General features: G+C 52.4%; 1 protein-coding gene across 1 annotated transcript; it reads right to left on the bottom strand.

Moving 5' to 3' along the window:
• Positions 1–26,882, bottom strand: LOC148645788 (uncharacterized). The gene is made up of 41 exons (XM_088611084.1): positions 26,712–26,882; positions 25,966–26,091; positions 25,664–25,781; positions 24,939–25,077; positions 24,740–24,850; positions 24,504–24,573; positions 24,268–24,405; positions 23,589–23,753; positions 22,787–22,881; positions 22,583–22,709; positions 22,221–22,476; positions 22,034–22,086; positions 21,842–21,942; positions 20,209–20,360; positions 19,960–20,098; positions 19,582–19,692; positions 19,066–19,245; positions 18,598–18,837; positions 18,335–18,491; positions 18,071–18,199; positions 17,747–17,897; positions 16,900–16,943; positions 16,535–16,744; positions 8,652–16,058; positions 8,153–8,376; positions 7,581–7,755; positions 7,016–7,254; positions 6,601–6,784; positions 5,899–6,160; positions 5,618–5,796; positions 5,192–5,261; positions 4,832–4,944; positions 4,142–4,182; positions 3,887–4,009; positions 3,477–3,663; positions 3,288–3,431; positions 2,272–2,918; positions 1,965–2,093; positions 1,576–1,615; positions 1,209–1,332; positions 1–466 (listed from the first exon to the last, which is right to left on the bottom strand). Exons 1-41 carry the CDS (start codon positions 26,782–26,784, stop codon positions 256–258), a joined length of 13,584 nt encoding a protein of 4,527 aa, XP_088467210.1. The 5' UTR covers positions 26,785–26,882; the 3' UTR covers positions 1–255.
• Between the last annotated feature and the right edge of the window lie 375 nt (positions 26,883–27,257).

Below are 27,257 nucleotides of genomic sequence, written 5' to 3'. Positions count from 1 at the left end.
TTATAATGCAAACACTACAGTTTTATTGCAGCTACCAGAAGTTCCATACAAGCACATGTGAAACGCAGTAAAATACGCTCAATGTCATATCCGTTGGCCTAATGCTACATGCAATATTTAGAAGTACATTGTTTTATTATATTATAGATGTGCTAATGTCATTATCACCCACTCAAGAAGAGGATCTAAATATGAGACATGTATCTGTGGGTCAGAGCCTGAAGCTCATGGCCAGTCGCCCTCCTGCTGTCCCGCTCACTGGCGGCCCCTGCTGGCCGTGACGAGGAGCAGGTCGCTGTACGAGTCCTGGCAGCGCGTGTCCTTGCAGCCGCACTCCTCGATGTGGGTGTAGGTGTAGGGCACGGAGGAGCCATCTGCACACTGCAGGGTCACGCTCCTCTGGCTGGTGCTGAGCTCCTGGCAGCAGCTGCACTTGTGCTGCATGGCGTTGGCCTCGGAGGAGTACCTGGGGGACACAGCACGGGGGTCAGGGCCTGGGGGCCTGGGGGAGGAGCCGCAGGGCAGTGTGGACACACCTGAGCGCTGGCCATGGACAGGGACAGGCTCCACCGGTCTCCACTGCACAGACTCTGAAAGGAGTTCCTGTGATGGCACTGACTGAGGGTTGGGGTTCCCTACTGGACGAGGACTGCATGTGTCTGAGATGATGAAGGACTGAGCTCTTGTCTCAGACACATCAGTAAAGAATTAAGATGTTCTGATTCCCTGCAGGCGAAATAATAATAAAATAATATAGAAAAACATATAAAGGTGTTGCCTGTGGACAGTGGGGTACATCACACTGGAGAGGAGCTGACTGAGACTGGGGGTCCCCCTGCCCTGCAGACAGTGGGGTACAGTGTGCTGGATCAGGGCAGGAGCTGACTGAGACTGGGGGTTCCCCTGCCCTGCAGACAGTGGGGTACAGTGTGCTGGATAGGGGCAGGAGCTGACTGAGACTGGGGGTTCCCCTGCCCTGCAGACAGTGGGGTACAGTGTGCTCGATCAGGGCAGGAGCTGACCGAGACTGGGGGTCTCCCTGCCCTGCAGACAGTGGGGTACAGTGTGCTGGATCAGGGCAGGAGCTGACTGACACTGGGGGTCCCCCTGCCCTGCAGACAGTGGGGTACAGTGTGCTGGATCAGGGCAGGAGCTGACTGACACTGGGGGTCCCCCTGCCCCAGGCCCAGCAGCAGGGCAGTACTCACATGGAGTAGGTGCTGCAGGCGCCCTCGCAGGACGACACCTCCACAGTCGTGCTGGACACACAGCCCTCGTGTGTGATGGTGGTGGGCTTCTTCTGCACAGTGCAGCTCCTGGGCTTCTCATCGCCTGCAGACACACACGGAGGGCATCGTTACTCAGCTGACAGCACAGCCCTGGCTCTGTGCTCTGCTCACATCCTCATGCAGCAGAGGAAGAGGCCCAGTCCTGCCTCGTACTCCTCCACCTTCCCTTCTTCATCTGACTATCTGCTCAACATCCTCAGCTGTTGGTGAGAGACGCTCCAGCCCTGAGAGGAGGGGGTTTTCAGTTTGTGTGAAACCCTGTCTGTGTCCAGCTGGCTGTACTTACAGATCTGACAGCAGCCGTCGTCAGTGTAGCGAATGGTGCCCTGAAACAGAAAACGATTTATATCAGTATGGTGCCACGTGACCAGTACTCATTAACCCAGCCAGGAGCCAGTCTGATGCCCAGTGTATTACTGTAGCCCAGTCTAGTGACAGTCTGATGCCCAGTGTATTAGCCCAGTCTAGTGACAGTTGGATTCTCAGTATATTAATCCAGTCTAGTGATAGACTGATGCCCAGTGTATTAGCCCAGTCTAGTGACAGAATGATGCCCAGTGTATTAGCCCAGTCTAGTGCCAGTCTGATGCCCAGTGTATTAGCCCAGCCTAGTGACAGTCAGATGCCCAGTGTATTCGTAGAGTCTAGAGTGAGGTTTGTATCCAGGAGACTCACAGGGACACAGTCATCAGGGTGGAACTCCTGGCAGGCTTTCCTGGTGCTGATGGGCACGTACTGCCCGTTGATCATGAAGCACTGGTAGAGTGTGCAGTTGTCTCCAGGGAAGGTGATGTTCTGTCCAGGCTGTGAGGGGAGAATGGAGAGGTGCTCCTGTGATGAGTGTTAAGAGATCCAGGGGCAGGTGTAGCAGTGGCAGTAGTATCAAACCCAGCAGTTTGTAGCAGTGTAGTAACAGTAGAACTAGAAGCATTGTAATAAATGTCAGTGAGAAGAAGGTACATCAGACAGTGCTCTTACTCACCTTCAGCTCATACAGAGGGCTTTCACCATTTCCACTGGGATTCCCACTGCTGCCTGTTGGTGTGGGGTTGTCATTGCTGCCTTTCGGTGTTGTGTTGTCACTGTTGCCTTTAGGTGTTGTGTTGTCATTGTGGCCTTTAGGTGTTGTGTTGTCGTTGTTGCCTTTAGGTGTTGTGTTGTCATTGTGGCCTTTAGGTGTTGTGTTGCCATTGTTGCCTTTAGGTGTTGTGTTGTCATTGTTGCCTTTAGGTGTTGTGTTACCTTTAGGTGTTGTGTTGTCATTGTGGCCTTTAGGTGTTGTGTTGTCATTGTTGCCTTTAGGTGTTGTGTTGCCATTGTTGCTTTTAGGTGTTGTGTTGCCAGTGTGGCCTTTAGGTGTTGTGTTTCCATTGTTGTCTTTAGGTGTTGTGTTGTCATTGTGGCCTTTAGGTGTTGTGTTGCCATTGTTGCCTTTAGGTGTTGTGTTGTCATTGTGGTCTTTAGGTGTTGTGTTGTCATTGTTGCCTTTAGGTGTTGTGTTACCTTTAGGTGTTGTGTTGTCATTGTGGCCTTTTGGTGTTGTGTTGTCATTGTTGCCTTTAGGTGTTGTGTTACCCTTAGGTGTTGTGTTGCCATTGTTGCCTTTTGGTGTTGTGTTGTCATTGTTGTCTCTAGGTGTTGTGTTGTCATTGTGGCCTTTTGGTGTTGTGTTGCCATTGTTGCCTTTAGGTGTTGTGTTGTCATTGTTGCCTTTAGGTGTTGTGTTACCTTTAGGTGTTGTGTTGCCATTGTTGCCTTTTGGTGTTGTGTTGTCATTGTTGTCTTTAGGTGTTGTGTCGTCATTGTGGCCTTTTGGTGTTGTGTTGCCATTGTTGCCTTTAGGTGTTGTGTTGCCTTTAGGTGTTGTGTTGCCATTGTTGCCTTTAGGTGTTGTGCTGCCTTTAGGTGTTGTGTTGCCAGTGTGGCCTTTAGGTGTTGTGTTGTCATTGTTGCCTTTAGGTGTTGTGTTACCTTTAGGTGTTGTGTTGTCATTGTGGCCTTTTGGTGTTGTGTTGTCATTGTTGCCTTTAGGTGTTGTGTTACCTTTAGGTGTTGTGTTGCCATTGTTGCCTTTTGGTGTTGTGTTGTCATTGTTGTCTTTAGGTGTTGTGTTGTCATTGTTGCCTTTAGGTGTTGTGTTGCCTTTAGGTGTTGTGTTGTCATTGTTGCCTTTAGGTGTTGTGTTGCCTTTAGGTGTTGTGTTGCCACTGTTGCCTTTAGGTGTTGTGTTGCCAGTGTGGCCTGTGCTGCCAGTGGGAGTGGTGTTGCCATCGGTGTTGCCAGTGCTGCCCGGGATGTTGGGCATGGGGAAGACACAGGCAACCTGGGTGCACTTTCCACAGCACTGGCCAGGGACCTCCTGGTATCGGAAACCCTGTGGTTTGAGGAAAGAGCACAGTTAACAGCAGAGGCAGGGCTGTGGAGACACACGTGTGAGGGGCTTCAGTCCCAGCAGGGGCCCCCTAACAAGCAAAGGCTCAACAGCTGCCTTGTGCTCTGAGAGTCTCCTTCCTTCATCTACACACTTTCCAGGCTCTGTCCAGTTCTCCTCTATCAATCGCACCAGTAGGACATCAGAGCTGTATCACTTCTCTCACCGCTGGGCAGTTCCTGTCGCACGTCTGCTTCCTGCACTGCATCTGGTGCAGCTGTGTGAAGGGGTCTATCTCAGAGGTGCACTGACACTCCTCGCACAGGGACACCGGCACGATCACCCCAGGCTGCACAGGACAGGACAGGAGACATGTGACACATCCTCACCACGGCACCGCGCAGCTCTTCCAGGGGTTCAGGGGTGCACAGACCTCCCCTGCTCTCCGAGTGGCCCTAGGAGGGGGGAGGATCTCTCTTACCTGGTACTCGATGTTGTTCAGGACACAGACGTTCCTGGGCTCTGCAAATGCAGAATGAGCACCGTTAACAACACAAGATCAGTCAATCAGTCATATAAATCCTGCTCTGGACATCTTAGATATTGGATATCTTGAGTACAAAATGAGGATAATTTTGTCCTTGACTAGACTCTGTGACTTGGGAACTGAAAGAGTTTCACATAGCTGGATTCTGATCTCTGTCTTGGTTCTGTTTCACACTGGAGCCACTCAGAGTGGCTGTGGGCCTGTGAGGTCCTGTGTCTGAACTTTCCCCAGTGTGGTCCAGTGCAGTGGACTATCTCCATCCACCCCATCTTTGTCCCTAACGAGCTGCTTGAATCCTCCCTCATTCAGATCAGTTACCCCAGCAAAGCTCACTGTTTGAGTCAGCCCTCTCCCCCACCTCAAGCAGACTGCTGAAACAGGACAGATCAGGTTGCAGACTGCATCCATCAGATCACACATGAATCATGTCTGCGTCATGCATGAATTCATGTCGGGGTACTAGAGGCTGGAAACACTGTGCAGCTTCATATTGGGCTGTGGTGGGCCCCTATTGTCAAACAGCTCAGGTACAGATCCTTGAGCGTTACTTGTGCTGCAGAAATCAATCAGAGAAAGACAGAGGTCTTGTGAGCGAGTCGGGGGTCAGTCGGTCAGCAGGCTCACCGCAGGAGGACACGCAGATATCCGAATGGGGGCTGGACAGCATGGTTCCATTGGGACAGAAACAGCCCTCGGCCAGATGAGACCTTTCACTGCTGACAAATTCCTCATTATACCTTTGATACAGGGATGACACAAAGAAACAGTTTTATAAAGTTTTTTTATGTGTGCAGGATATATCCAATTGACACAATATCTATGCAATCTTAGAGACAATGGCAGATAATTCATGACTATATAAGTTAGAAGCTCAGTGCCTCAAAGACAGACAAAGACAAACTGTGACAGAGAGACTGAAGCCCCTTCTCTCAGCAGCTGCAGGAGGTTGTCATTCCCAGGAGCCCCTGAACTGTCTGGCTGTACCTGTGATTGCAGGTGAGCTCCACCTCGGACCCACAGGCTCTGTACTCCTTCCCACTGGGACACGGGAACACTGCAGAGACACAGCAGCAGAGTGTCAGGATAGGACAGGACACAGTGAGAAATCAGCACAGGAGACATGGCAGACAGGTCCTCTTAAGTCACTGCCGACCAGAAATACCTCTTCTTGAGTTCTGACTCAGATTCCACTGCTCATGATAAGAATCTGGTGCAAAACATTTCACTTTCATGGTGTGATCAAATTGGCACTGCATGATCTCAACAGGTCACTGATGTTGCTTTTAGGTAACAGGATGGGCGCTCAGGGAAACAGCACGGCCCCTGTAGAGGTACGAGGGGCTGATCCGGACAACATGGGCGCAGAGCAGTGCCGTGTCCTTCAGCAGTGAGTATCGAGCTGAGACTCACAGCACTGGCCCCCAGTGTGGTTCCTCCAGTCGATGCAGACTTCCTGCTCCGCACACAGGGCGGCGTAGCTCTCCAGACCGCTGCACTCCACGTCCGCATCGCCCAGCTCGCAGGCGTCCGCCACGCAGGACTGGAAGAAGGGCTCTGGAGGGACCAGGGCGTGGCAGGGCCGGAAGACTCTGTGGCAGAGAGGAGCAGGCTTATCTCCGTGAAGCAACAGAGCAGGTCCCCGACCCCAGAGCAACACTGTGAGGGCAAGCTGAGTCTGCAGGGTGACTCACTCGCTGTGGATGAGGTCGCAGAGGGCAGACTTGCAGGGGGTGGTCTGGGTGGACGGGACAGTGGTCGGGGTCCCAGTGGGGCGGGAAGGCGTTGGCGCCGTGGTGGGCTGTGAAGTTGGCGCGGCCGTGGTGGAGATGGGCTGCTCACAGGCTGACTTGTTCTGGCCAGGAGCCAGCCACTCCTTGGCCATCTTGGTGCAGGAGTCTGCGATGTCGCCGCTGGGCAGCTGGCAGTCGTCCGCCCTCTGGTTGGTGCAGGTGCCTGTGGAGGAGGAGCTGCGCTTGAGCACTGGTGTTGGAAGGGAAGGGTCAAAGCCCTCAGAGGGTCAGACAGCTCCAGGAGAAGTGAGAAAATCAGAAGAGTTGCCTGTTGTGTGTTTCTACACTCTCACTCCAGAGCTGCGTTTTGTGACTCAGTGTGCCTCTGCCTAACTTCCACAATTCAAATCCTAGGCCTCTTAGACTTTCTAAAAATGATCTTAGAGTCCTGCAGGATCCCACACACCACAATTTGATTCTGCTGCACTCAGTAACAGCTGCCCAGCACTGGCAGGAGGTGATCAAGCAGTAGTACAGAACACAGTTATCTGTGCACTGATTTAGGAGGAGTTAGTTACAATCCAGAGGACGTCATGTGGTAACTAGCACTGAGTGGGACACTCTGGCCTCAGCTGGTGCTTTCCGAACAAAGCAGACACTCACCGCACAGCCCCTCGGTGTTGTGGGAGAAGAGTTTGTACGGCACGCTGACCACGAAGACCATGCCCGCGTACGCCACGTCCACATTGATGTCCACGATCTGCACGCTCAGGCTGGCGCCGGTGGAGGAGATCTTGAAGCCGCTCCTGTACAGGCTGGGGAAGACTCGTCGGCCGTTGAAGAAGACCTGCGGCCGGTCAGACCGGAGAGAGAGAGGGAGAGGGGTCGACGCTCGGTCAGGGGCGCAGGACCCTGACCGTTTTTACAGTGCACTTGTGAACAAACACGTTCCCAGGAGTGGGGACAGGAACATGCGACTCTGCAGCTCCAGGTCAGGAAGGATCTGGGGCCACAGAGCCGGAACAGAAGCCTCGAGAGGCCAGTGCTGGCGCAGGGGCCAGCGGGTGCTGCTGGTTACCAGGTTCTGGCGGTCCCTCTGGGTCAGCGTGACCTCGTTGGCCTGGTAGAAGATGCGCAGGGTGCGGGCGCAGCGCCCCCTCCTGCGGCCGTGGCAGTCCCCGTCGTCCACGTAGACGCGGAAGTGGTCGAGCCGCGGGGCGACCTGCTGCACCAGCACGTGTGTGCACGGCCCGCTGTAGGGGTAGTACGTCCCGTCGAAGGTCATGTGGTGGCGGTACCCCCAGCCGGCGCACACGCCTGTCAGAGAGGGAGGAGGGGGGGTGAGGACAGGAGGTCCTCAAGAGGAGGAGGCTCAGCTGGAGAAGAGCTGAGGAAGAGCAATTCATCACAGCTGCTTGGGCTCCTGGGTTTCAGCAGCAGCAGGCAGATTCGTTTGCATTTGAGGTGCTCCGAGGAAGCAGTTAGAGACTGAAATGTCTTCATGTGCTCCGGTACAGACTGTGGCCCTTGCTCTGCCTGTGTTGAGATACATGGGCTGAAAGCAACACGCTCCTCTCTGAGACACTTGGCATGACTGTGTCTCGGGCGTCCCACCCCTGCCCTCGGGCAGAGCAGAGACTCACATTCACACTCGTACTGGAAGCAGCAGCCCGTGGCGTCGTACACCTTGTGGGCCGGCCGGCCGTTGGCGCAGGTCAGCGGCTGCACCGGGCTGCACTTCACGGGCTGCACGGAGATCTGGTTGGGCCCCTCGCAGGTGGCGTAGGTGCACTTGTCTATCTTCCAGGTCTCGTTCAGCTGGGGGGACAAGTTCACAGGCTTGCGCTTCACAACTGTTCTCCTCCAGTCCCTTTAACAGAGCCCAGGAAGGAGGGGCCTGCAGCAGGAGTTTCAGTGAAACAGTCTTATTGGTGTAAACTCTAGACACCATGATGCCTGCTGGTGCAATTCTCTCTGCCTCTTATTGTTGACTCCGATGTGAAGGAGAGCTGGGACTAAACCCTTTGTAGCTACTTAGTAAGTCTGCTGCAGTACATAGACAGGTTACTCTGGACAGCACTGTAAATGACAGCATTACAAGAGCCCTGTTGTCTGTGATTACTGACGTCAGTACCCTCGCCTCAGGGACAGACAGGAGACAGGGTCACATTCGGCATGAATCACAGACGCTGGAGGGGCTGGGCTGTGTCCTTACCTTTCTTGGCGGAAACACAGCAGAGCAGTCTTTCTCTGGAGCTGTGGTGGTCGGTAGTCCTGGGGTTGAGGTCTTGGGGGTCCCTGTTGTTGTCTCCGCAGTGGTGGCTGGGGCACTGGGAGTGGAGGGGCATTCCGTAACGTGTCTCTCAATCCCACAGGTGGCGTTGCAGTAAGCAATGTAGCACCACCCGCCATTGTCTGTCGTATTGTATATGGTGCTCCCTGAACAAAGACAAGCGAATGGACAGTCGTTTTTGATAATACTTTCAGAATGAGGTCTGTGTACATCACGGGGGTGAACTTTGTGAGGGAAGATGATTCTATTTAAAACCCCCGAATGCAATTTATAATCAACAAACTAGAGAGAAAGAAATGCACTTATCGTTTAAACCTTTTGTGGAAAATTTGTAGAAATGAGGCTCTCTGTTGTTAGATGTGTCCAGCATACTAAGCACAAAGACCCCAAACAAGGAATAACAAAAAGTCTCCAGCCTCACCAGGAGGAAGGTTCTGTTCCTGGAAGCGGCAGACACACTGTGTCCTGGCACTGGTCACCGAGGGGCTGGTCACCACCCGGGTGGTCTTCATGGGAGTGGTCTTCTCAGTAGTGGCAGGAGGGGATCCGGTAATGACTTTGGTAGTGGCAGCAGTCGTGCGTTTAGGTGTAGTAGATGCTACAGGTGTTGTAGGGTGTGGTGCAACAGTAGTCCGCTCACATGAGCCACAACACAAGAACCTCACCTCATAGTTCAGGCACATTTTCTGTGGGCCAGGCTGCCTCTGGTTGTAACACGTTAGTCCACCCTTCAGGTTACAGGTCGTGTTCTGATTGAGCTCAGAGAGTTTTGTCTTGGGGAAATCGACAGCTCTGCACTGAATGTTCCTGGGATTCACACACACCTCGAGTCCAGCTTTGCTAATTCCAGTGACATTCTCAAAATCTCCTCCAGATGATGCTGAGGGCTTGTTGACATCAAACCACTGCGTCCACCTACACAAGGGCTTACAGGCTGTAGTCTTATTGTGACTTACTGGGTGCGTTGATGTCACACGGGTACTGTGTCCTGGATGTGTCGTTCTGGTGACTCCAGGAGATGTTGAAGTTCTGGGTGTTGTGGTCCTCTTGGAAGTTACTGGACCTGAAGTAGCCCTGGTGGTTGATCCTGTAATGACTTTAGTTGTAGATCTGGGAGTGACGGTGGTCTTGACAGGAGTGGTTTTCAGAGAAGTTGGCAGGTGAGTAGGAGTTGTGGACTGGGGTTTTGTGGTGGTTACTGGGAGAGATGATGTCATGCGGGTACTTTGAGCCGGGCCTGTAGTTTTGGCAGTTGTGAAAAGAGTTGATGGTTTGGGTGTGGTTGTCCTCTCAGACGTCACAAAAGCTGAAGTAGATTTTGTCTCATGGCTCGTTTCACCTTCTTTAGTTGTGGTTCTGGGAGTGATGGTGGTCTTGACAGGAGTGGTTTTCAGAGAAGTTGGCAGGTGAATAGTTGTGGACTGGGGTTTTGTGGTTGTTACTGGGTGGGATGATGTCATGCGGGTACTTTGAGCCGGACCTGTAGTTTTGGCAGTTGTGGGAAGAGTTGACGGTTTGGGTGTGGTTGTCCTCTCAGACGTCACAAAAGCTGAAGTAGATTTTGCCTCATGGCTAGTTTCTCCTTCTTTAGTTGTGGTTCTGGGAGTGATGGTGGTCTCCACAGGAGTGGTTTTCAGAGAAGTTGGCAGGTGAGTAGGAGTTGTGGACTGGGGTTTTGTGGATATCCGAGGGGTTGTGGTGGAGGCTGTAAATTTAGGAGTGGTTTTTACAGTAGTGGAAAATCCAGGTAATGTCTCTGTAGTAGCAATAGTCTGTCTTTGTGTTGTTTGTCCTGTAGTTATCCTTTCAATAGTGGTCTGAGCAGTGGTAGTCTTTCCAGGAGTTGTTTGTCCAGGAGACACATGAGAAGATGTTATTGATGGTATTCCAGAAGTGGGCTTTTCAGTTGTTTTCTTTTCAGTAGTAAACTCTGTAGTTCTTGTTTTGGTTGTTGCGGTAGATCGTTGTGAACTCATGGGAACTGCTGTGGATGTTGTCACAGTGTTACTATGTGCTGCTTCACTTGTAGTTTTCACGACCTGCGTTGTCTCCATGGTGCTTTTCAGAGACGTTGTCACCTGGCTAGTGGTTGTAGACAGGAGTTTTGTGGAGGCGTAAGGGAGAGTTTCTGGAGACGTTTTCTTGGAGGTTGTTTCCCTGGTGGTTCTTTCAGTAGTGGTCCAGGTGAAGTCTGGAGGTAGAGTCAGGTCGGGCATGGTTTCTGTTAGATCCAAAATGTAGCTTGATGTTGTCCGAATCCTAGTTGTCCGGGCTGTAGTTGTCCTTGTCTGAGAGGTCTGAGCAGATGTTTTCGTTACTGTTGGGATCACAGTGGACACAACCGCTCCAGTTACTGGGTGCGATGATGTTGCTTTGGTACTGTGTCCTGGACCTGAAGTAGCCCTGGTGGTTGATCCAGTAATGACTTTAGTTGTGGTTCTGGGAGTGATGGTGGTCTTGACAGGAGTGGTTTTCAGAGAAGTTGGCAGGTGAATAGTTGTGGACTGGGGTTTTATGGTGGTTACTGGGAGAGATGATGTCATGCGGGTACTTTGAGCCGGACCTGTAGTTTTGGCAGTTGTGGGAAGAGTTGATGGTTTGGGTGTGGTTGTCCTCTCAGAGGTCACAAGAGCTGAAGTAGATTTTGTCTCATGGCTAGTTTCTCCTTCTTTAGTTGTGGTTCGGGGAGTGATGGTGGTCTCCACAGGACTGGTTTTCAGAGAAGTTGGCAGGTGAGTAGGTGTTGTGAACTGGGGTTTTGTGGTGGTTACTGGGAGAGATGATGTCATGCGGGTACTTTGAGCCGGACCTGTAGTTTTGGCAGTTGTGGGAAGAGTTGATGGTTTGGGTGTGGTTGTCCTCTCAGAGGTCACAAAAGCTGAAGTAGATTTTGCCTCATGGCTAGTTTCTCCTTCTTTAGTTGTGGTTCTTGGAGTGATGGTGGTCTCCACAGGAGTGGTTTTCAGAGAAGTTGGCAGGTGAGTAGGAGTTGTGGACTGGGGTTTTGTGGTTGTTACTGGGAGGGATGATGTCACCTGGGTACTTTGAGCTGGACCTGTTGTTCTGGAGACTGCTGAAGATGTTGAAGTCTTGCCTGGCGTTGTCTTGGATGTTATAGGTCTTGTGGTGTGTGGTATAGCTGTGGTCTTCTCACACAAGCCACAACACAAGAACCTCACTTCATAGTTCAGGCACATTTTCTGTGGGCCAGGCTGCTTCTGGTTGTAACACGTTAGTCCACCCTTCAGGTTACAGGTCGCGTTCTGATTGAGCTCAGAGAGTTTTGTTTTGGGGAAATCAACAGCTCTGCATTGAATGTTCCTGGGATTCACACACACCTTGAATCCAGCTTTGCTAATTCCAGTGACATTCTCAAAATCTCCTCCAGATGATGCTGAGGGCTTGTTGACATCAAACCACTGTGTCCACCTACACAAGGGCTTACAGGCTGTAGTCTTGTTGTGACTTACTGGGTGCGTTGATGTCACACGGGTACTGTGTCCTGGATGTGTCGTTCTGGTGACTCCAGGAGATGTAGATGTTCTGGGTGTTGTGGTCTTCTTGGAAGTTACTGGACCTGAAGTGGATTTGATGGTTGATCCGGTAATAACTTTATTTGTGGTTCTGAAAGTGATGGTAGTCTTCACAGGAGTGGTTTTTAGAGAAGTTGGCAGGTGAGTAGGAGTTGTGGACTGGGGTTTTGTGGTTGTTACTGGGAGGGATGATGTCACCCGGGTACTTTGAGCTGGACCTGTTGTTCTGGAGATTGCTGAAGATGTTGAAGTCTTGCCTGGCGTTGTCTTGGATGTTATAGGTCTTGTGGTGTGTGGTATAGCTGTGGTCTTCTCACACGAGCCACAACACAAGAACCTCACTTCATAGTTCAGGCACATTTTCTGTGGGCCAGGCTGCTTCTGGTTGTAACACGTTAGTCCACCCTTCAGGTTACAGGTCGCGTTCTGATTGAGCTCAGAGAGTTTTGTCTTGGGGAAATCAACAGCTCTGCATTGAATGTTCCTGGGATTCACACACACCTTGAATCCAGCTTTGCTAATTCCAGTGACATTCTCAAAATCTCCTCCAGATGATGCTGAGGGCTTGTTGACATCAAACCACTGTGTCCACCTACACAAGGGCTTACAGGCTGTAGTCTTATTGTGACTTACTGGGTGCGTTGATGTCACACGGGTACTGTGTCCTGGATGTGTCGTTCTGGTGACTCCAGGAGATGTTGAAGTTCTGAGTGTTGTGGTCTTCTTGGAAGTTACTGGACCTGAAGTGGATTTGATGGTTGATCCAGTAATAACTTTAGTTGTGGTTCTGAAAGTGATGGTGGTCTTCACAGGAGTGGTTTTTAGAGAAGTTGGCAGGTGAGTAGGAGTTGTGGACTGGGGTTTTGTGGTTGTTACTGGGAGGGATGATGTCACCCGGGTACTTTGAGCTGGACCTGTTGTTCTGGAGACTGCTGAAGATGTTGAAGTCTTGCCTGGCGTTGTCTTGGATGTTGTAGGTCTTGTGGTGTGTGGTATAGCTGTGGTCTTCTCACACGAGCCACAACACAAGAACCTCACTTCATAGTTCAGGCACATTTTCTGTGGGCCAGGCTGCTTCTGGTTGTAACACGTTAGTCCACCCTTCAGGTTACAGGATGCGTTCTGATTGAGCTCAGAGAGTTTTGTCTTGGGGAAATCAACAGCTCTGCATTGAATGTTCCTGGGATTCACACACACCTTGTATCCAGCTTTGCTAATTCCAGTGACATTCTCAAAATCTCCTCCAGATGATTCTGAGGGCTTGTTGACATCAAACCACTGTGTCCACCTACACAAGGGCTTACAGGCTGTAGTCTTATTGTGACTTATTGGGTGCGTTGATGTCACACGGGTACTGTGTCCTGGATGTGTCGTTCTGGTGACTCCAGGAGATGTTGATGTTCTGGGTGTTGTGGTCTTCTTGGAAGTTACTGGACCTGACGTGGATTTGGTGGTTGATCCAGTAATAACTTTAGTTGTTGTTCTGAAAGTGATGGTAGTCTTCACAGGAGTGGTTTTTAGAGAAGTTGGCAGGTGAGTGGGAGTTGTGGACTGGGGTTTTGTGGTTGTTACTGGGAGGGATGATGTCACCCGGGTACTTTGAGCTGGACCTGTTGTTCTGGAGATTGCTGAAGATGTTGAAGTCTTGCCTGGCGTTGTCTTGGATGTTGTAGGTCTTGTGGTGTGTGGTATAGCTGTGGTCTTCTCACACGAGCCACAACACAAGAACCTCACCTCATAGTTCAGGCACATTTTCTGTGGGCCAGGCTGCTTCTGGTTGTAACACGTTAGTCCACCCTTCAGGTTACAGGTTGTGTTCTGATTGAGCTCAGAGAGTTTTGTCTTGGGGAAATCGACAGCTCTGCACTGAATGTTCCTGGGATTCACACACACCTTGAATCCAGCTTTGCTAATTCCAGTGACATTCTCAAAATCTCCTCCAGATGATGCTGAGGGCTTGTTGACATCAAACCACTGCGTCCACCTACACAAGGGCTTACAGGCTGTAGTCTTATTGTGACTTACTGGGTGCGTTGATGTCACAGGGGTACTGTGTCCTGGATGTGTCGTTCTGGTGACTCCAGGAGATGTTGATGTTCTGGGTGTTGTGGTCTTCTTGGAAGTTACTGGACCTGAAGTGGATTTGGTGGTTGATCCAGTAATAACTTTAGTTGTGGTTCTGAAAGTGATGGTGGTCTTCACAGGAGTGGTTTTTAGAGAAGTTGGCAGGTGAGTGGGAGTTGTGGACTGGGGTTTTGTGGTTGTTACTGGGAGGGATGATGTCACCCGGGTACTTTGAGCTGGACCTGTTGTTCTGGAGATTGCTGAAGATGTTGAAGTCTTGCCTGGTGTTGTCTTGGATGTTGTAGGTCTTGTGGTGTGTGGTATAGCTGTGGTCTTCTCACATGAGTCACAACACAAGAACCTCACCTCATAGTTCAGGCACATTTTCTGTGGGCCAGGCTGCTTCTGGTTGTAACACGTAAGTCCACCCTTCAGGTTACAGGTCGCGTTCTGATTGAGCTCAGAGAGTTTTGTCTTGGGGAAATCAACAGCTCTGCATTGAATGTTCCTGGGATTCACACACACCTTGAATCCAGCTTTGCTAATTCCAGTGACATTCTCAAAATCTCCTCCAGATGATGCTGAGGGCTTGTTGACATCAAACCACTGCGTCCACCTACACAAGGGCTTACAGGCTGTAGTCTTATTGTGACTTACTGGGTGCATTGATGTCACACGGGTACTGTGTCCTGGATGTGTCGTTCTGGTGACTCCAGGAGATGTAGATGTTCTGGGTGTTGTGGTCCTCTTGGAAGTTACTGGACCTGAAGTAGCCCTGGTGGTTGATCCTGTAATGACTTTAGTTGTGGTTCTGGGAGTGACGGTGGTCTTGACAGGAGTGGTTTTCAGAGAAGTTGTCACCTGGCTAGTGGTTGTAGACAGGGGTTTTGTGGAGGCGTAAGGGAGAGTTTCTGGAGACGTTTTCTTGGAGGTTGTTTCTCTGGTGGTTCTTTCAGTAGTGGTCCTGGTGAAGTCTGGAGGTAGTGTCAGGTCGGGCATGGTTTCTGTTAGATCCAAAATGTAGCTTGATGTTGTCCGAATCCTAGTTGTCCGGGCTGTAGTTGTCCTTGTCTGAGAGGTCTGAGCAGATGTTTTCGTTACTGTTGGGATCAACGTGGACACAAGCCCTCCGGTCTTGGGAACAGTGGTGCTTCCTGTCCTGACCTCAAAGGTGGATGTTGTGGTGCCTCGAGTGGTGCTTTTCACTGATCCTGTGGTAGTTGGCGATGCTCTGCTGGATGTGGGCGGAGCGACTGTGGTCTCACACTCGTACAGGCTGCAGCAGAGCACCCTGACCTTGTAGTCGTAGCAGAGCGGCAGGCGTCCACTCTGATCCGCGTTCCTGCACAGCAAACCCTGGGAGACATTGCACTGCACGACCTGTCCAACGTCCGCTATGCTCTTGTTGGGGAAATTCTCCGCACTGCACTCTATCTGGCTTGGCTGACCACAGATTTTTCCTCCGCTTTCCTTAATCCTGTCGTACGTTTCAAAGTCTCCTTCACTGGGGCCCACTGTGGGAAAATGGGTGTTGAACCACTGGGACCACTGACACTGGCGCTTGCAGGTGGTGGGGGAGCTGGTGGACAGGGAGGTGGGGACGCTGCTGGACGTGAATGCGATCTTGGTGGTTCTTGTGAGTGGAGTTGGAGCAGGAGTGCTCAGTTTGACTGGGGTCGTCTCAGTGGTCCGGGTATGTGCCTGCGTGGGCGTCATCCTCGTTGATGCCGTCTTGCTGGTGTGCCCAGGGGTTGTGAGCTTGCTGGTGTGGGCGGAGGTTGTCCTGGTGCTGGAGGAGGCAGTTGTCTTGATGGGCTTGGTGGTATACTTAGTGGTGCCGGAGACGGTGGACTTGTGAGGAGTGGATGTTGTGGGGGCAGGGGTGGTGCTGTGGCAGGGCTTGTAGCTGCAGCACAGGACTCGGATCTCATAGTTGTAGCAGAAGGGAGGGAACTGCTGAGAGTTGCGGCAGACCAAGCCCACGGACTTGTCACACTGGACCACCTGGGCGAGGTCACTGAGTGGCGTGTCTGGGTAGCTGCTGGCCCTGCACTGTATGTCGCTGGGTGTCTTGCAGATGGAGTAGCCTTTTTCCTGGATGGCTGTGAAAGTCTCTAAGTCTCCATCGCTTCTCACAATATCAGGTTGGTGGACATCGTACCAGACTGACCACTCACAGGTCTCCTCTTCACAGTGAGCAACAGAGGTTTTTGTTGGTCCTGCAGAAGTAGCTGTGAAGGAAGGCGGGGTAAAGGGCATTCATTAAAATATGAACCTGGGTTAAGGAAAAGGTTTGTCAGAACAATTGGTATAAAACTTTGAAGGGATGAAAGTGAGAAATTAGAAAGTGCTTTGCACTTCTTTCACACTGTAGAATAGTTATGATCAGTTTCTGAAGCATAAACACCCAAATAATTCAGACAAAAGAGAACTCCCTTAATTACAGAAATATCATGGTCTACCATTATCATCAGATATTTGGTTTTCTAGATCAAGCATCTGTTGTTTTTAATGTGTAAGGTAAAGCAAACTACAATGTAGTGAATCTCCAGGTTGTAATAAAAGTCAGGACTCGAACACTTTCCCAGACCCCTGCACTTCGCCTGCAGATTGTGAAGAGGCCCCATGAAGGAGCTGAGCCTGCAGCTCAATGGATTCTGTTGCTCTCCTGGTTCTAGAGGAGCTGCTGCAGACCCCTGGTCCTCACCTGGTCCTGAGGTGGTAGAGGCCGGCTGTCTTGTGGTGAACTGGAAGGGGGTTGTGGGCTTTGCAGTGGTCATGGCACAGGGCCACACCCGTCTCTGGATCGTGCTGTTGGGTCCGCAGACGGCCGACATGCAGCCTCCGATACTGTCGGTGGTGTTGTAGATCACAGCGTTCAGCGGGTACTCTTGCATCTCGTAGACACACTTGCATTCTGGAGTCAAAGGGAAATACGACAGCTCAAGAGACATGTGATGCCAAACAGTGCACAGTGTCTGAAGCAATCCAATTTGGAAACCGTGCCTGTGTGGTGAGTGTGTTCGTTATTTTATTGCATGAGGGGAAAGTGAATGAATGGCCTCTACTCACCTTTGGGTTCATGAGAACACTGTATTCCTTTCATTGAGCAATAGCTGCAGAGAATAAGAAGGAAGCAAACATGAAAGTATTCCATCTATAAATATGAAATAGAAATAAGAACTATTTTTTTCTGATTATCTAAGCAGATTTTACATTATTCCGTATAAGCTCTTAATATATTCATTTCAACGTTTATGTAATGTTGGTACAGCAAATAAAATTAGAATAGATTCCTTTATTCCTGTATGGGAACTGTCTGTTTCACACCACATCCTGCAACAAATGTGATGAAAAACAAATCTGTCATTTTCTATAATTTTCATAATGTTCATATGTAGTCAAATCTTGAAAGAGATGTGAAAGAAAGAGCCTCCTATTAAGGATTGAATGTTATTTTGTAGTCTGTCTTTAGTAAGGAGATCGGTCTGTGTGATTCAGAAAATCCTTAGGTTTGACCTTGAACAGGAGCTATTCTTACAGGACTGTTTGGCATGGTCTGACTGGCCCTATAATTCCACCCACTAGATGGAAAGCATCTTATGTTTACATTTTGAATGACTTCCATGTTTCCAGTTATATTTAGCATTGTGACAAATTCCTGCTGGAACATTAAACCAGTCTGAATGTCCTTCTCTCCTGGTCACCTTCCCATGTCTCTCCCTCCTGGTCACCTGGGAGAAATATCCTGAAAGGGGGTGAAGTTCTAGCAATTCTGTAATCAGCAAAGCAGCTGCTGATCTAAAGACAGAGACTCACACAGAAGCTGCTCATGTCATCCATGTTGCTGCAGGGCTGACTGGCTTAATGACAACAACCCTGTCTGTGCCCACAGCTGGGCTGCTCCTGCCAGTCTTACCAGGCCTCGCAGTTCTTTGTGGACGGCACTCTCTCTCCATTGCTGTAGCGTTTCCCATTGGCATCGTAGCAGCCGCACTGCCTCCTGGCCACACAGCGCATCGAGTCCTCGTCGAAGAAGGGCTTCTTGGGGGGACATTTGGGGTAGCAGCCTGTTCACCACAGTAGGACAGAGGGACACCAGCTTAGAGGTTTGAGGATGAACAGGTTTCTTTGCTTAAACATCCGTGCAAGATCAGAGGTCATGAGATAAACCTCATCATTAACCAGCAATTCTGCACCTTTTGTTTAGAGTCTTTGAAAGGCTCTGGAGTGACGTTCCTACCTTCCAGGGCTGGGATCTGACTGGAGCATTCCCCTGAGGGGTTCCTGCAGGTCTTCATGCAGGGCGAGCCACAGGGCTTGTAGTGCCACTCACACTCTCCAGGGGGGTTGTAGAAGTCACAGAACAGAGCTGGGGGAAGGAGAGAGAGAGTAACAGAAGCTGAACTCCTTGCAGCTCTACGTGCACTTTTGTATCATTGCTGGTGCACATTGGAGGGGAGTTAGCACAGCTTTAGCACAGGTTGTTCTCTCTAACTGTACTCACGGCACATCTGGGGGCTCCTCCAGGCCACACAAACCCCAGCTGCATTACAGGCCCCAGCGTAGGCAGCCACAGCTGTACAGAAGCACTCGCAGTCTCCTCCACTGTCACAGGCACAGGAGTCCGTCACACAGGCGTCGTAGTACGGAGTGGGGTCCACCTGCAGACAGGGGGACACAGAGATGTCTCACTTCTCACATACAGTATGATGACTTCCCATCTTCTCCTGCCCTGGGCTGCCTGCAGCTCCAGTGTGATCGCAGTACCTGAGAGTGGCAGGCTGTGAACACTCTGCTCTGGATGATGCTGCACTGTTTCTCTGCCCAGGACTTCCTGTAGGGGTTGGAGCTGCAGGGGTTCTTCTCCACAGTCTTATCTGGGCAGCTGGGAGACACTTTCCAGCTGTTCCCAAACTGCTGGGCGCTGACCACCAGCTCCCGGCTCATGACGGTGAAGTCATTGCTCCCTTTGCCATCGTAGTTCCCACACAGGCCACAGGTTTTACCCTGGAAAGGGAGAAGGGGAGAGAAGGAGCAGGAGAGAGGGGAGAGGAGAGACAATGAGTTGTTCAGATTTTCCAGGGCATTTTGTGGTATGTTCCTTTCTGACTCATGTGTAATACATTCCTCACTCAGAATGCAATGAGAAGTGATGGGTTTTTTACAGTCAATGCTGAAAGCCCTGTGTTTGGCTCCTTATCATGAGCATAGTGAGATCTCTGTGGGTCTCTTTACCTTGAAGGAGGGGCTGAGCTTGATGGCCAGGCTGGTCCTCTTGTCCCACAGTAGTATCAGCCCATTGCTTGCCTCCACCACCAGGTACATGCCCATGTGGCTGATCTTGTAGGGCACGTCGGCGCCAGTGTCTCTCGTCACCACCTCGTAGCGCCCCTCAGACAGACGCAGCTCGTTTTTCTGCAGGAGCAACATGCCGATCCGTTACTCAGAACTGCAGTCAGCACAGACAGTAGCAATCTGATGATTTCTGGGAGGAGGGGGAGATGTCATCAGAGTGTCTGGCTTATAAGTATCCGGCTGCCCCTCCACACAGTTAATTTAACCCACTTCCCATGAAGACTCGTGCTCTGGTGTCTAAATTATGAGACAGTGTGAGAGTGAGTTGGAAGTAGAAAGGGAACAGGGGTAAGTCTAGCTGTAGGCGTCCTGTCCTCAGGGTGGCGATGTGGTTCTCCAGGCAGGAGGGACAGTTATGATCCCCTGAGAGCTGCAGGCAGGGTAGCGGAGTCTCACCCCCAGGAAGAGCTTGATGGCCTTGGAGCAGGTGGTCCCAGTGGTGCCACAGGGGATGTTCTCAGTGATCACCCTGAAGGTGCCGTTGTCTGGGCTGCTGCTGCAGTAGTCCTGCACACAGGAGAGAGCAGGGGTGAGAGACACAGCCTGGGTGGTCTGTGGGACATTGCCTGAGTCGAGGACTTTTGGGGAGACACGCAGGTGGGAGGTCAGATTCACGGGTCTCTGCTCGTGTGTGAGGCTGTCCGACTCTGGAGAGTTTACTCCCCGTGTCGCAGAAGCAGGGAAACGGGCGATTGGAAGGAGGAAGGAGGGTCCTGGTGGCTCTCTCTTCGGACTGGGGACCACTCTGGGGGCCCTCCCCGGCGCAGTGCATACCTGACTCAGGGTGTATTCACACTCGCCATTGAAGTCGAACCTCTTCCCATCGAAGGTGTGGTAGTGCCCATCTCCATAGATGGTGCAGGAGCCCTGGCACTGCCTGTCCGTGCATTGCCACTTCCTGGCATTGCAGGTGCTGGAAACAGGAGAGGGGACATTTTTAATGCAGCATTGTTGAAATATGGCTTCACGTTGTGTCATTGTTGTGAAAGGGGAGTTGCAGGTAAAACACAACGGTCAGCCCACCAGGTGTTGCAGCCGACTTGGATTTTCTCCCCAGGCTTGTACTCCAGTCCGTTGTGGACGCAGGGACACTGGGAGACGGGGACACAGCGTCCATGGCCGTTGGACACCAGGCCCTCTGGACACACGCAGCCAGAGATGCACTGTGTGCTGATCTGCAGGGAGCACAGGGTCAGGATTAGCCAGTACAGGATGACCTCTAGAGGGCAGTGGAATGCAGGTGACAGTACAGTGTGTGCAGTCTGTGTTTGGTGTGACAGTGCTGTGTGTGTTTGGAGTGACAGTACAGTGTGTGACAGTGCTGTGTGTGCAGTCTGTGTTTGGTGTGACAGTGCTGTGTGTGTTTGGAGAGACAGTACAGTGTGTGACAGTGCTGTGTGTGTTTGGAGTGACAGTACAGTCTGTGACAGTGCTGTATGTGTTTGGAGTGACAGTACAGTGTGTGACAGTGCTGTGTGTGTTTGGAGTGACAGTGCTGTGTGTGCAGTCTGTGTTTGGTGTGACAGTGCTGTGTGTGTTTGGAGTGACAGTACAGTGTGTGACAGTACAGTGTGTGCAGTCTGTGTTTGGTGTGACAGTACAGTGTGTGTTTGGAGTGACAGTACAGTGTGTGACAGTACAGTGTGTGCAGTCTGTGTTTGGTGTGACAGTGCTGTGTGTGTTTGGAGTGACTGTACAGTGTGTGACAGTACAGTGTGTGCAGTCTGTGTTTGGTGTGACAGTGCTGTGTGTGTTTGGAGTGACTGTACAGTGTGTGACAGTGTTGTGTGTGTTTGGAGTGACAGAACAGTGTGTGACAGTTCAGTGTGTGCAGTGTGTGTTCAGAGTGACAGTACAGTGTGTGATGGTGCCGTGTGTGTTTGGAGTGACAGTACAGTGTGTGCAGTGTGTTTTCAGAGCGACACTATAGTGTGTGACACAGGGCTGTGTGTGTAGTGTGTTTTCGGAGTGACACTATAGTGTGTGACACAGTGCTGTGAGTGTAGTGTGTTTTCGGAGCGACACTGTAGTGTGTGACAGTGCTGTGTGTGTAGTGTTTTTTCGGAGTGACACTATAGTGTGTGACACAGTGCTGTGTGTGTAGTGTGTTTTCGGAGCGACACTATAGTGTGTGACACAGTGCTGTGTGTGTAGTGTGTTTTCAGAGTGACACTAAAGTGTGTGACACAGTGCTGTGTGTGCAGTGTGTTTTCAGAGCGACACTATAGTGTGTGACACAGTGCTGTGTGTGTAGTGTGTTTTCAGAGTGACACTATAGTGTGTGACACAGTGCTGTGTGTGTAGTGTGTTTTCGGAGCGACACTATAGTGTGTGACACAGTGCTGTGTGTGTAGTGTGTTTTCAGAGTGACACTATAGTGTGTGACACAGTGCTGTGTGTGTAGTGTGTTTTCGGAGCGACACTATAGTGTGTGACACAGGGCTGTGTGTGTAGTGTGTTTTCGGAGCGACACTATAGTGTGTGACACAGTGCTGTGTGTGTAGTGTGTTTTCGGAGCGACACTATAGTGTGTGACACAGTGCTGTGTGTGTAGTGTGTTTTCGGAGCGACACTATAGTGTGTGACACAGTGCTGTGTGTGTAGTGTGTTTTCGGAGCGACACTATAGTGTGTGTCACAGGGCTGCGGTGACTCACACAGTCGGTGTCCAGTGTCCTGCAGCTCTTGTGACACTCTGCTCCAGGGGAGCCCGGCTGAATTTTGGAACAGTCCAGGAAGATCATCGGCTTCGTGCACTCTGGAGGAGAGAGCGAGGCAAGAGGCCGCTTAGTTCCTTGTGCTTAATCTAGCCACAGTCTCACGAACCATTTCAGTCCAGAGGAGAGTACCTGGTTTCAGGGGGGTCGACCCCATGCAGTTCAGTGTTCCCCTGCTGCATGTGCTGAAAGAGGAACAGAGATCATCAAGACCATCACTCTCTTGGATCAAAGCAAGAGCAGCAAATTCATCTTCTGATTCCCAGCAGTGCACTGTGGAAATGTGCCTCTCAGACCCCTCCGGCAGACAGGAACTCACCACAGAGTCCCGTCCCTGGTCACGGTCTCGCCAGTTGGCACCACTGTGCCCTGGTAGTAGCAGGGGCACTGTGAAGGTGGCACACATTTGCCCTCCTCGTCCATGTAGGTCCCCTTGGCACAGCCACAGCCGTCCACAGGCACAAACTGGACGCCACAGGTGGGGTCAGGCTGGCTGAGGGAGCGGCAGGTGCGATTACAGCTGGTCATGCTGTAGCCAAAGACCAGAGTCCTGGGGCAGGTGCTGGAGTACTTGGCTGAAGGAAGGGAGAACCAGGGTTTCAGTCACAGGAACACTCCCTTCAGGTGTCTGAACTTCCTGCCCTGAAAGCTCCCAGGTCCCTGGCTATTGCAGACACTTACTGCAGACACTGGCTCTCCAGCCGTCCAGCTGCACCCCCTTAGCAGCACAGGCACGGACGTACGAGGAGATGGCAGCACACATACAGGCCTCACTCTTCTCACAGTTACAGCTGTCGTACATGCAGTTCTGGGGGCAGAGGAGCAGGTATTAGGGGGGTCGGGGAGCAGCTGCAGGGGACAGAGGTGAGCGAGGAGCTGCTGTACCTTCTCGTAGGAATCGGGGAGGACTTCACCATGACAGGCAGCGAAAGGACCTTTCTTCTGGGACAGCAGGGAGCACCAGCGCTTGGCAAACTGCTCTGTGAGGGGAAGCACAGCAGCAGGTGAGAGAGAGGCCTGATGACTGAGATCTGCCCTGAGCCACGCTGAGGACACTGGACACTGACATCACTGAGCACACAGGCACAGAGCTCACTGACACAACCTCACTGAACACACAGGCTCAGAGCTCACAGACACAACCTCACTGAGCACACAGGCACAGAGGTCGCAGACCAGGCCTGACTGAACACACAGGCACAGACCTCACTGGGCACACAGGCACAGAGCTCGCAGACAAGGCCTGACTGAACACACAGGCACAGACCTCACTGGGCACACAGGCACAGAGCTCACAGACCAGGCCTGACTGAACACACAGGCACAGACCTCACCGAACACACAGGCACAGACCTCACTGGGCACACAGGCACAGAGCTCGCAGACAAGGCCTGACTGAACACACAGGCAAAGAGCTCACAGACACAACCTCACTGAGCACATAGGCACAGAGCTCAGAGACCAGGCCTGACTGAACACACAGGCACAGAGCTCAGATGTCTCAGATGTCTCCGAGAGGTTCAGTGGCTGGAGCTACTCTATGTACTGCCCAAGAAGCACGAGCCAGAAGCCAAGCTGGGAACCAGAATATGAGGAGTTTCATCCGATTCCGATTTTTCAGGGGGTCTGGGCGCTGGTGCCACGTGTGTGTGGGACAGCGGGTGAGCAGGGGGCAGGAGCTGCGTACCGTTCTCCGCGCTCAAACTGCAGGGGCTCTCGAAACTGTCCTTCACGTCCAGGCAGCTGCCTCTGCTCTTCCAGCTGTTGCCGAAGGCTGAGGCCGTCCCCTCCACAATCCCACCCGGAGCTTGGAAATCGTCTGTCTGCACGTCGTTGTAATTCCCACAGAGCCCTGGGACAGAGAGCAGAGGGGCAGGACACCGTGAGACTCAGAGACAGAGGGAGACAGAGGGAGACAGAGGGAGAGACAGGAGGGAACAGAGAGAGAGACAGAGGGGGAGACAGAGAGAGGACCAAGGGAAACTGGAGGAGACAGGAGGGAGAAGGGAGGTTCACAGAGGGAGACAAGATGGGCACAAAGGACGGTAGAGAGAGACAGGAGGAGACACAGAGGGACAGAGGCAGAGAGGAGGAGACAGAGGCAGACAGGAGGGACAAAGAGGGAGGCAGGAGGAGACAGAGGCAGACAGAAGGACACTGAGAGAGACAGAGGCAGACAGAGGGACACAGAGAGAGGCAGGAGGGGACAGAGGCAGACAGAGGGACACTGAGAGAGACAGAGGCAGACAGAGGGACACAGAGAGAAGCAGGAGCGGACAGAGGCAGACAGAGGGACACTGAGAGAGACAGAGGCCGACAGGAGGGACACCGAGAGAGACATAGGGACAGCGAGGCGGCTGTCCTACCGCAGGTCTGCTCCCGGTACGAGGGCTGCAGGCTGACGTAGAGCTGCAGCAGGGGGGAGCGCTGGAGCAGCAGCTGCAGGCCCAGCCTGGTGTGGATCACAGTGTAGGAGGAGGAGGGCGTGAAGACGGTCAGGTTATCTGTGAGGACGAGAGACAGGCTGCGTCAGCACACGGGCCCTCGCCCAGTCTCACAAGGACAAGAGCAGAGCAGAGCAGAGGAGAGGAGAGCAGCTCACTGGTGGCCACTGGCAGCTGGGACAGCATCCCGTTGACCAGGACGGAGCCGCTGGGCGTCACTGCTACCACCTGCAGGGGCACAACGCACACGTCAGAGGGGCACCTGCCTCCCTGCCACCCCGGCGCCAGGCCGGGGCCCATCGCCCACTGGGCACAACACAGCCGCTCGTTCTGCGCCACCAAGAGGCGGCAGGGCGTCTCTCTGCATGAGCGCGGCCTGTCTCTGAGGACTCACCGTGCTCGTGCCGGACACGGACAGGGTGACCGACTTCAGGCAGGTCTCGGTCTCCGTCAGCCCACACCTCACGATCTCCGCCACCAGGGTGAACTGGCCGCCAGAGCAGTCCTGTGGGGAGACGCAGACGGTCAGGTGGCCCTGCTGAGGCACACAGAGGGGCAGGTATCGGCGCAGGCGCAGCTGTCTGCTCAGGCACCTTGGCCAGGACGTAGGAGCAGTCTCCGTGGAAGGTGAAGGGCTTCCCGTCGAAAGTGGTGATGTGGGAGCCTCCCTCTACAGAGCAGGTTCTAGGACAGTCCAGGTCCTGGCAGCTCCACTGTCCCCCGACACAGGTGCTGCAGCCCAGACACACAGGGACACACAGGGACACGCAGAGACACAGGGACACAGAGAGACACAGAGACACACAGGGACACGCAGGGACACAGGGACACATAGAGACACAGAGGCACACATTGAGACACACAGGGAGACATATAGACACAGAGAGACACAGAGACACACAGGGGGACACAGAGCAGAGAGAAGAGGATCAGAGTCCCATTCATGCTGTTGTTGACTGAACATGTGTGCAGAGTGTCGTTCATGTGTTTTGCATACTGTTGCCTTGTGTGTGCAGTGTTGTACAGTTGCTGTGCAGCTCTGTGTGCAGTGCAGTGTTGTAGAGTTGGTGTTCAGCTGTGTGTGTGCAGTGTTGTAGAGTTGGTGTTCAGCTCTGTGTGTGCAGTGCAGTGTTGTACAGGTGGTGTTCAGCTGTGTGTGTGCAGTGCAGTGTTGTACAGGTGGTGTTCAGCTGTGTGTGTGCAGTGCAGTGTTGTACAGGTGGTGTTCAGCTGTGTGTGTGCAGTGCAGTGTTGTACAGGTGGTGTTCAGCTATGTGTGTGCAGTGCAGTGTTGTACAGTGTGCAGTGAGAGGCGTACCAGTTGCGACAGGCGCTGCTGTAGGACTGCCCTGAGGAGAAGGCTTTGCCATTGTGAGTGCAGGAGCACTGCTCCACCGGCACACAGCCCCTGTGGGTGATGTCGTCCAGGACAGTACCTGTCAGACAGGGGACAGTGTCCGTGAGAGACGGGTGAACTGGCAAGCTGGCTGTGGGGGTTTCTTGCACATTGACAGGACACTTGTTCTCCCAGCACACAGCAGATAAGAATGATCTGATTTGAAATCCATGGTGTCAGTCCTGATTCCTGCAGCTGCATGCTGGGATGGAGGGTCTCTTTACCTGGGGGGCAGAAACAGCCGCTCCTACACTCCTTGGTACAGATTTTGCCCCCAGTGGGGTTGGAGCAGGTGGCCGTGCAGGAGCTCCCACACTCAGTGTACACCATGCTGCGGGGGCATGTCCTGGCTGCAGAGAAGACAGGAGGAGACAGGTCTTCAGGTCCAGAGGAGGACAGGCAGGCTCAGGTAGACAGGCAGGTTCAAGCACAGAGGTAGAGAAGTAGGCTCAGGTATACAGGTAGGATCAGGTATACAGGTAGGATCAGGTATAGAGGTATGATCAGGTATAGAGGAAGACAGCAGGGCAGGCAGGTTCAGGGACACAGGTAGACACATTGGTTGAGGCAGACAGGAGCATTCAGGTACACAGGAGAGTTTAGGTAGACAGGTATACAGGATGGATCAGGTATACAGATAGACAGGTAGACAGGTAGACAGGTAGGTTCGAGCAGACAGTCCCAGTTTGCTGTTTGCAGACAGTTCACAGTCTCCTCACACTTGTCACTGGATTGTTCTGATCCTGCATTGCTGTCATTGAAGTGTGAAACTTCAGTTTCAGTGAGAATGTTTGACCTGCTGACACTCAGTCCTGTCAGATCCAGCCCTGTCTGCTCCTCTGGGCTGCAGGATGCTGGAATCTCTGCCCTCTGCAGCACAGGGGCTCCCTGCTCCAGGAGGACAGCAGGCTCGGAGCTGGGGCTCCTGTCTCACTGCTCCTACGTGCACTCAGATCCCCAGCACACTCACGGCAGAAGCTGGGGGTCCTCCAGTTCTGGGGGCGCCCCCCGGCGTGGGCGCACTGGCGGGAGTACTCGGCCATGGTGGCGCACAGGCAGTGGGACTGGTTCCTCTGTGGGCACTGGCACACGTCCGACACGCAGGCTGGCACTAAGGAGGCCGGGGGCACCAGGGCACTGCAGGAGGACAAGGCTGGGCTGGACAGGATCTGCTCACACAGGGCTCTCTGGACAGAGACACAGAGGCACTGGTCACTCACACACACTGGGCACTCACACACACAAACAACCACTGGTCACTCACACACACTGGTCAATCACACACTCAGACACACTGGTCACTCACTCACACTGGTCGTTCACACACACTGGTCACTCAGACACACAAACAACCACTGGTCACTCAGACACACTGGTCACAGACACACACTGGTCACTCAGGCACACTGGTCACTCAGACACTCAAATACACTGGTCACTCAGACACACAGAGACACTGGTCACTCAGACACACTGGTCACAGACACACACTGGTCACTCACACACACTGGTCACT

This window comes from Lepisosteus platostomus, chromosome 18 (assembly GCF_059453375.1).
Source record: "Lepisosteus platostomus isolate fLepPlt1 chromosome 18, fLepPlt1.hap1, whole genome shotgun sequence".
Taxonomy (NCBI): domain Eukaryota; kingdom Metazoa; phylum Chordata; class Actinopteri; order Semionotiformes; family Lepisosteidae; genus Lepisosteus; species Lepisosteus platostomus.
The sequence above is the reverse complement of the archived record's forward strand: the minus strand, read 5'-3'. Positions and strand labels throughout refer to the sequence as shown.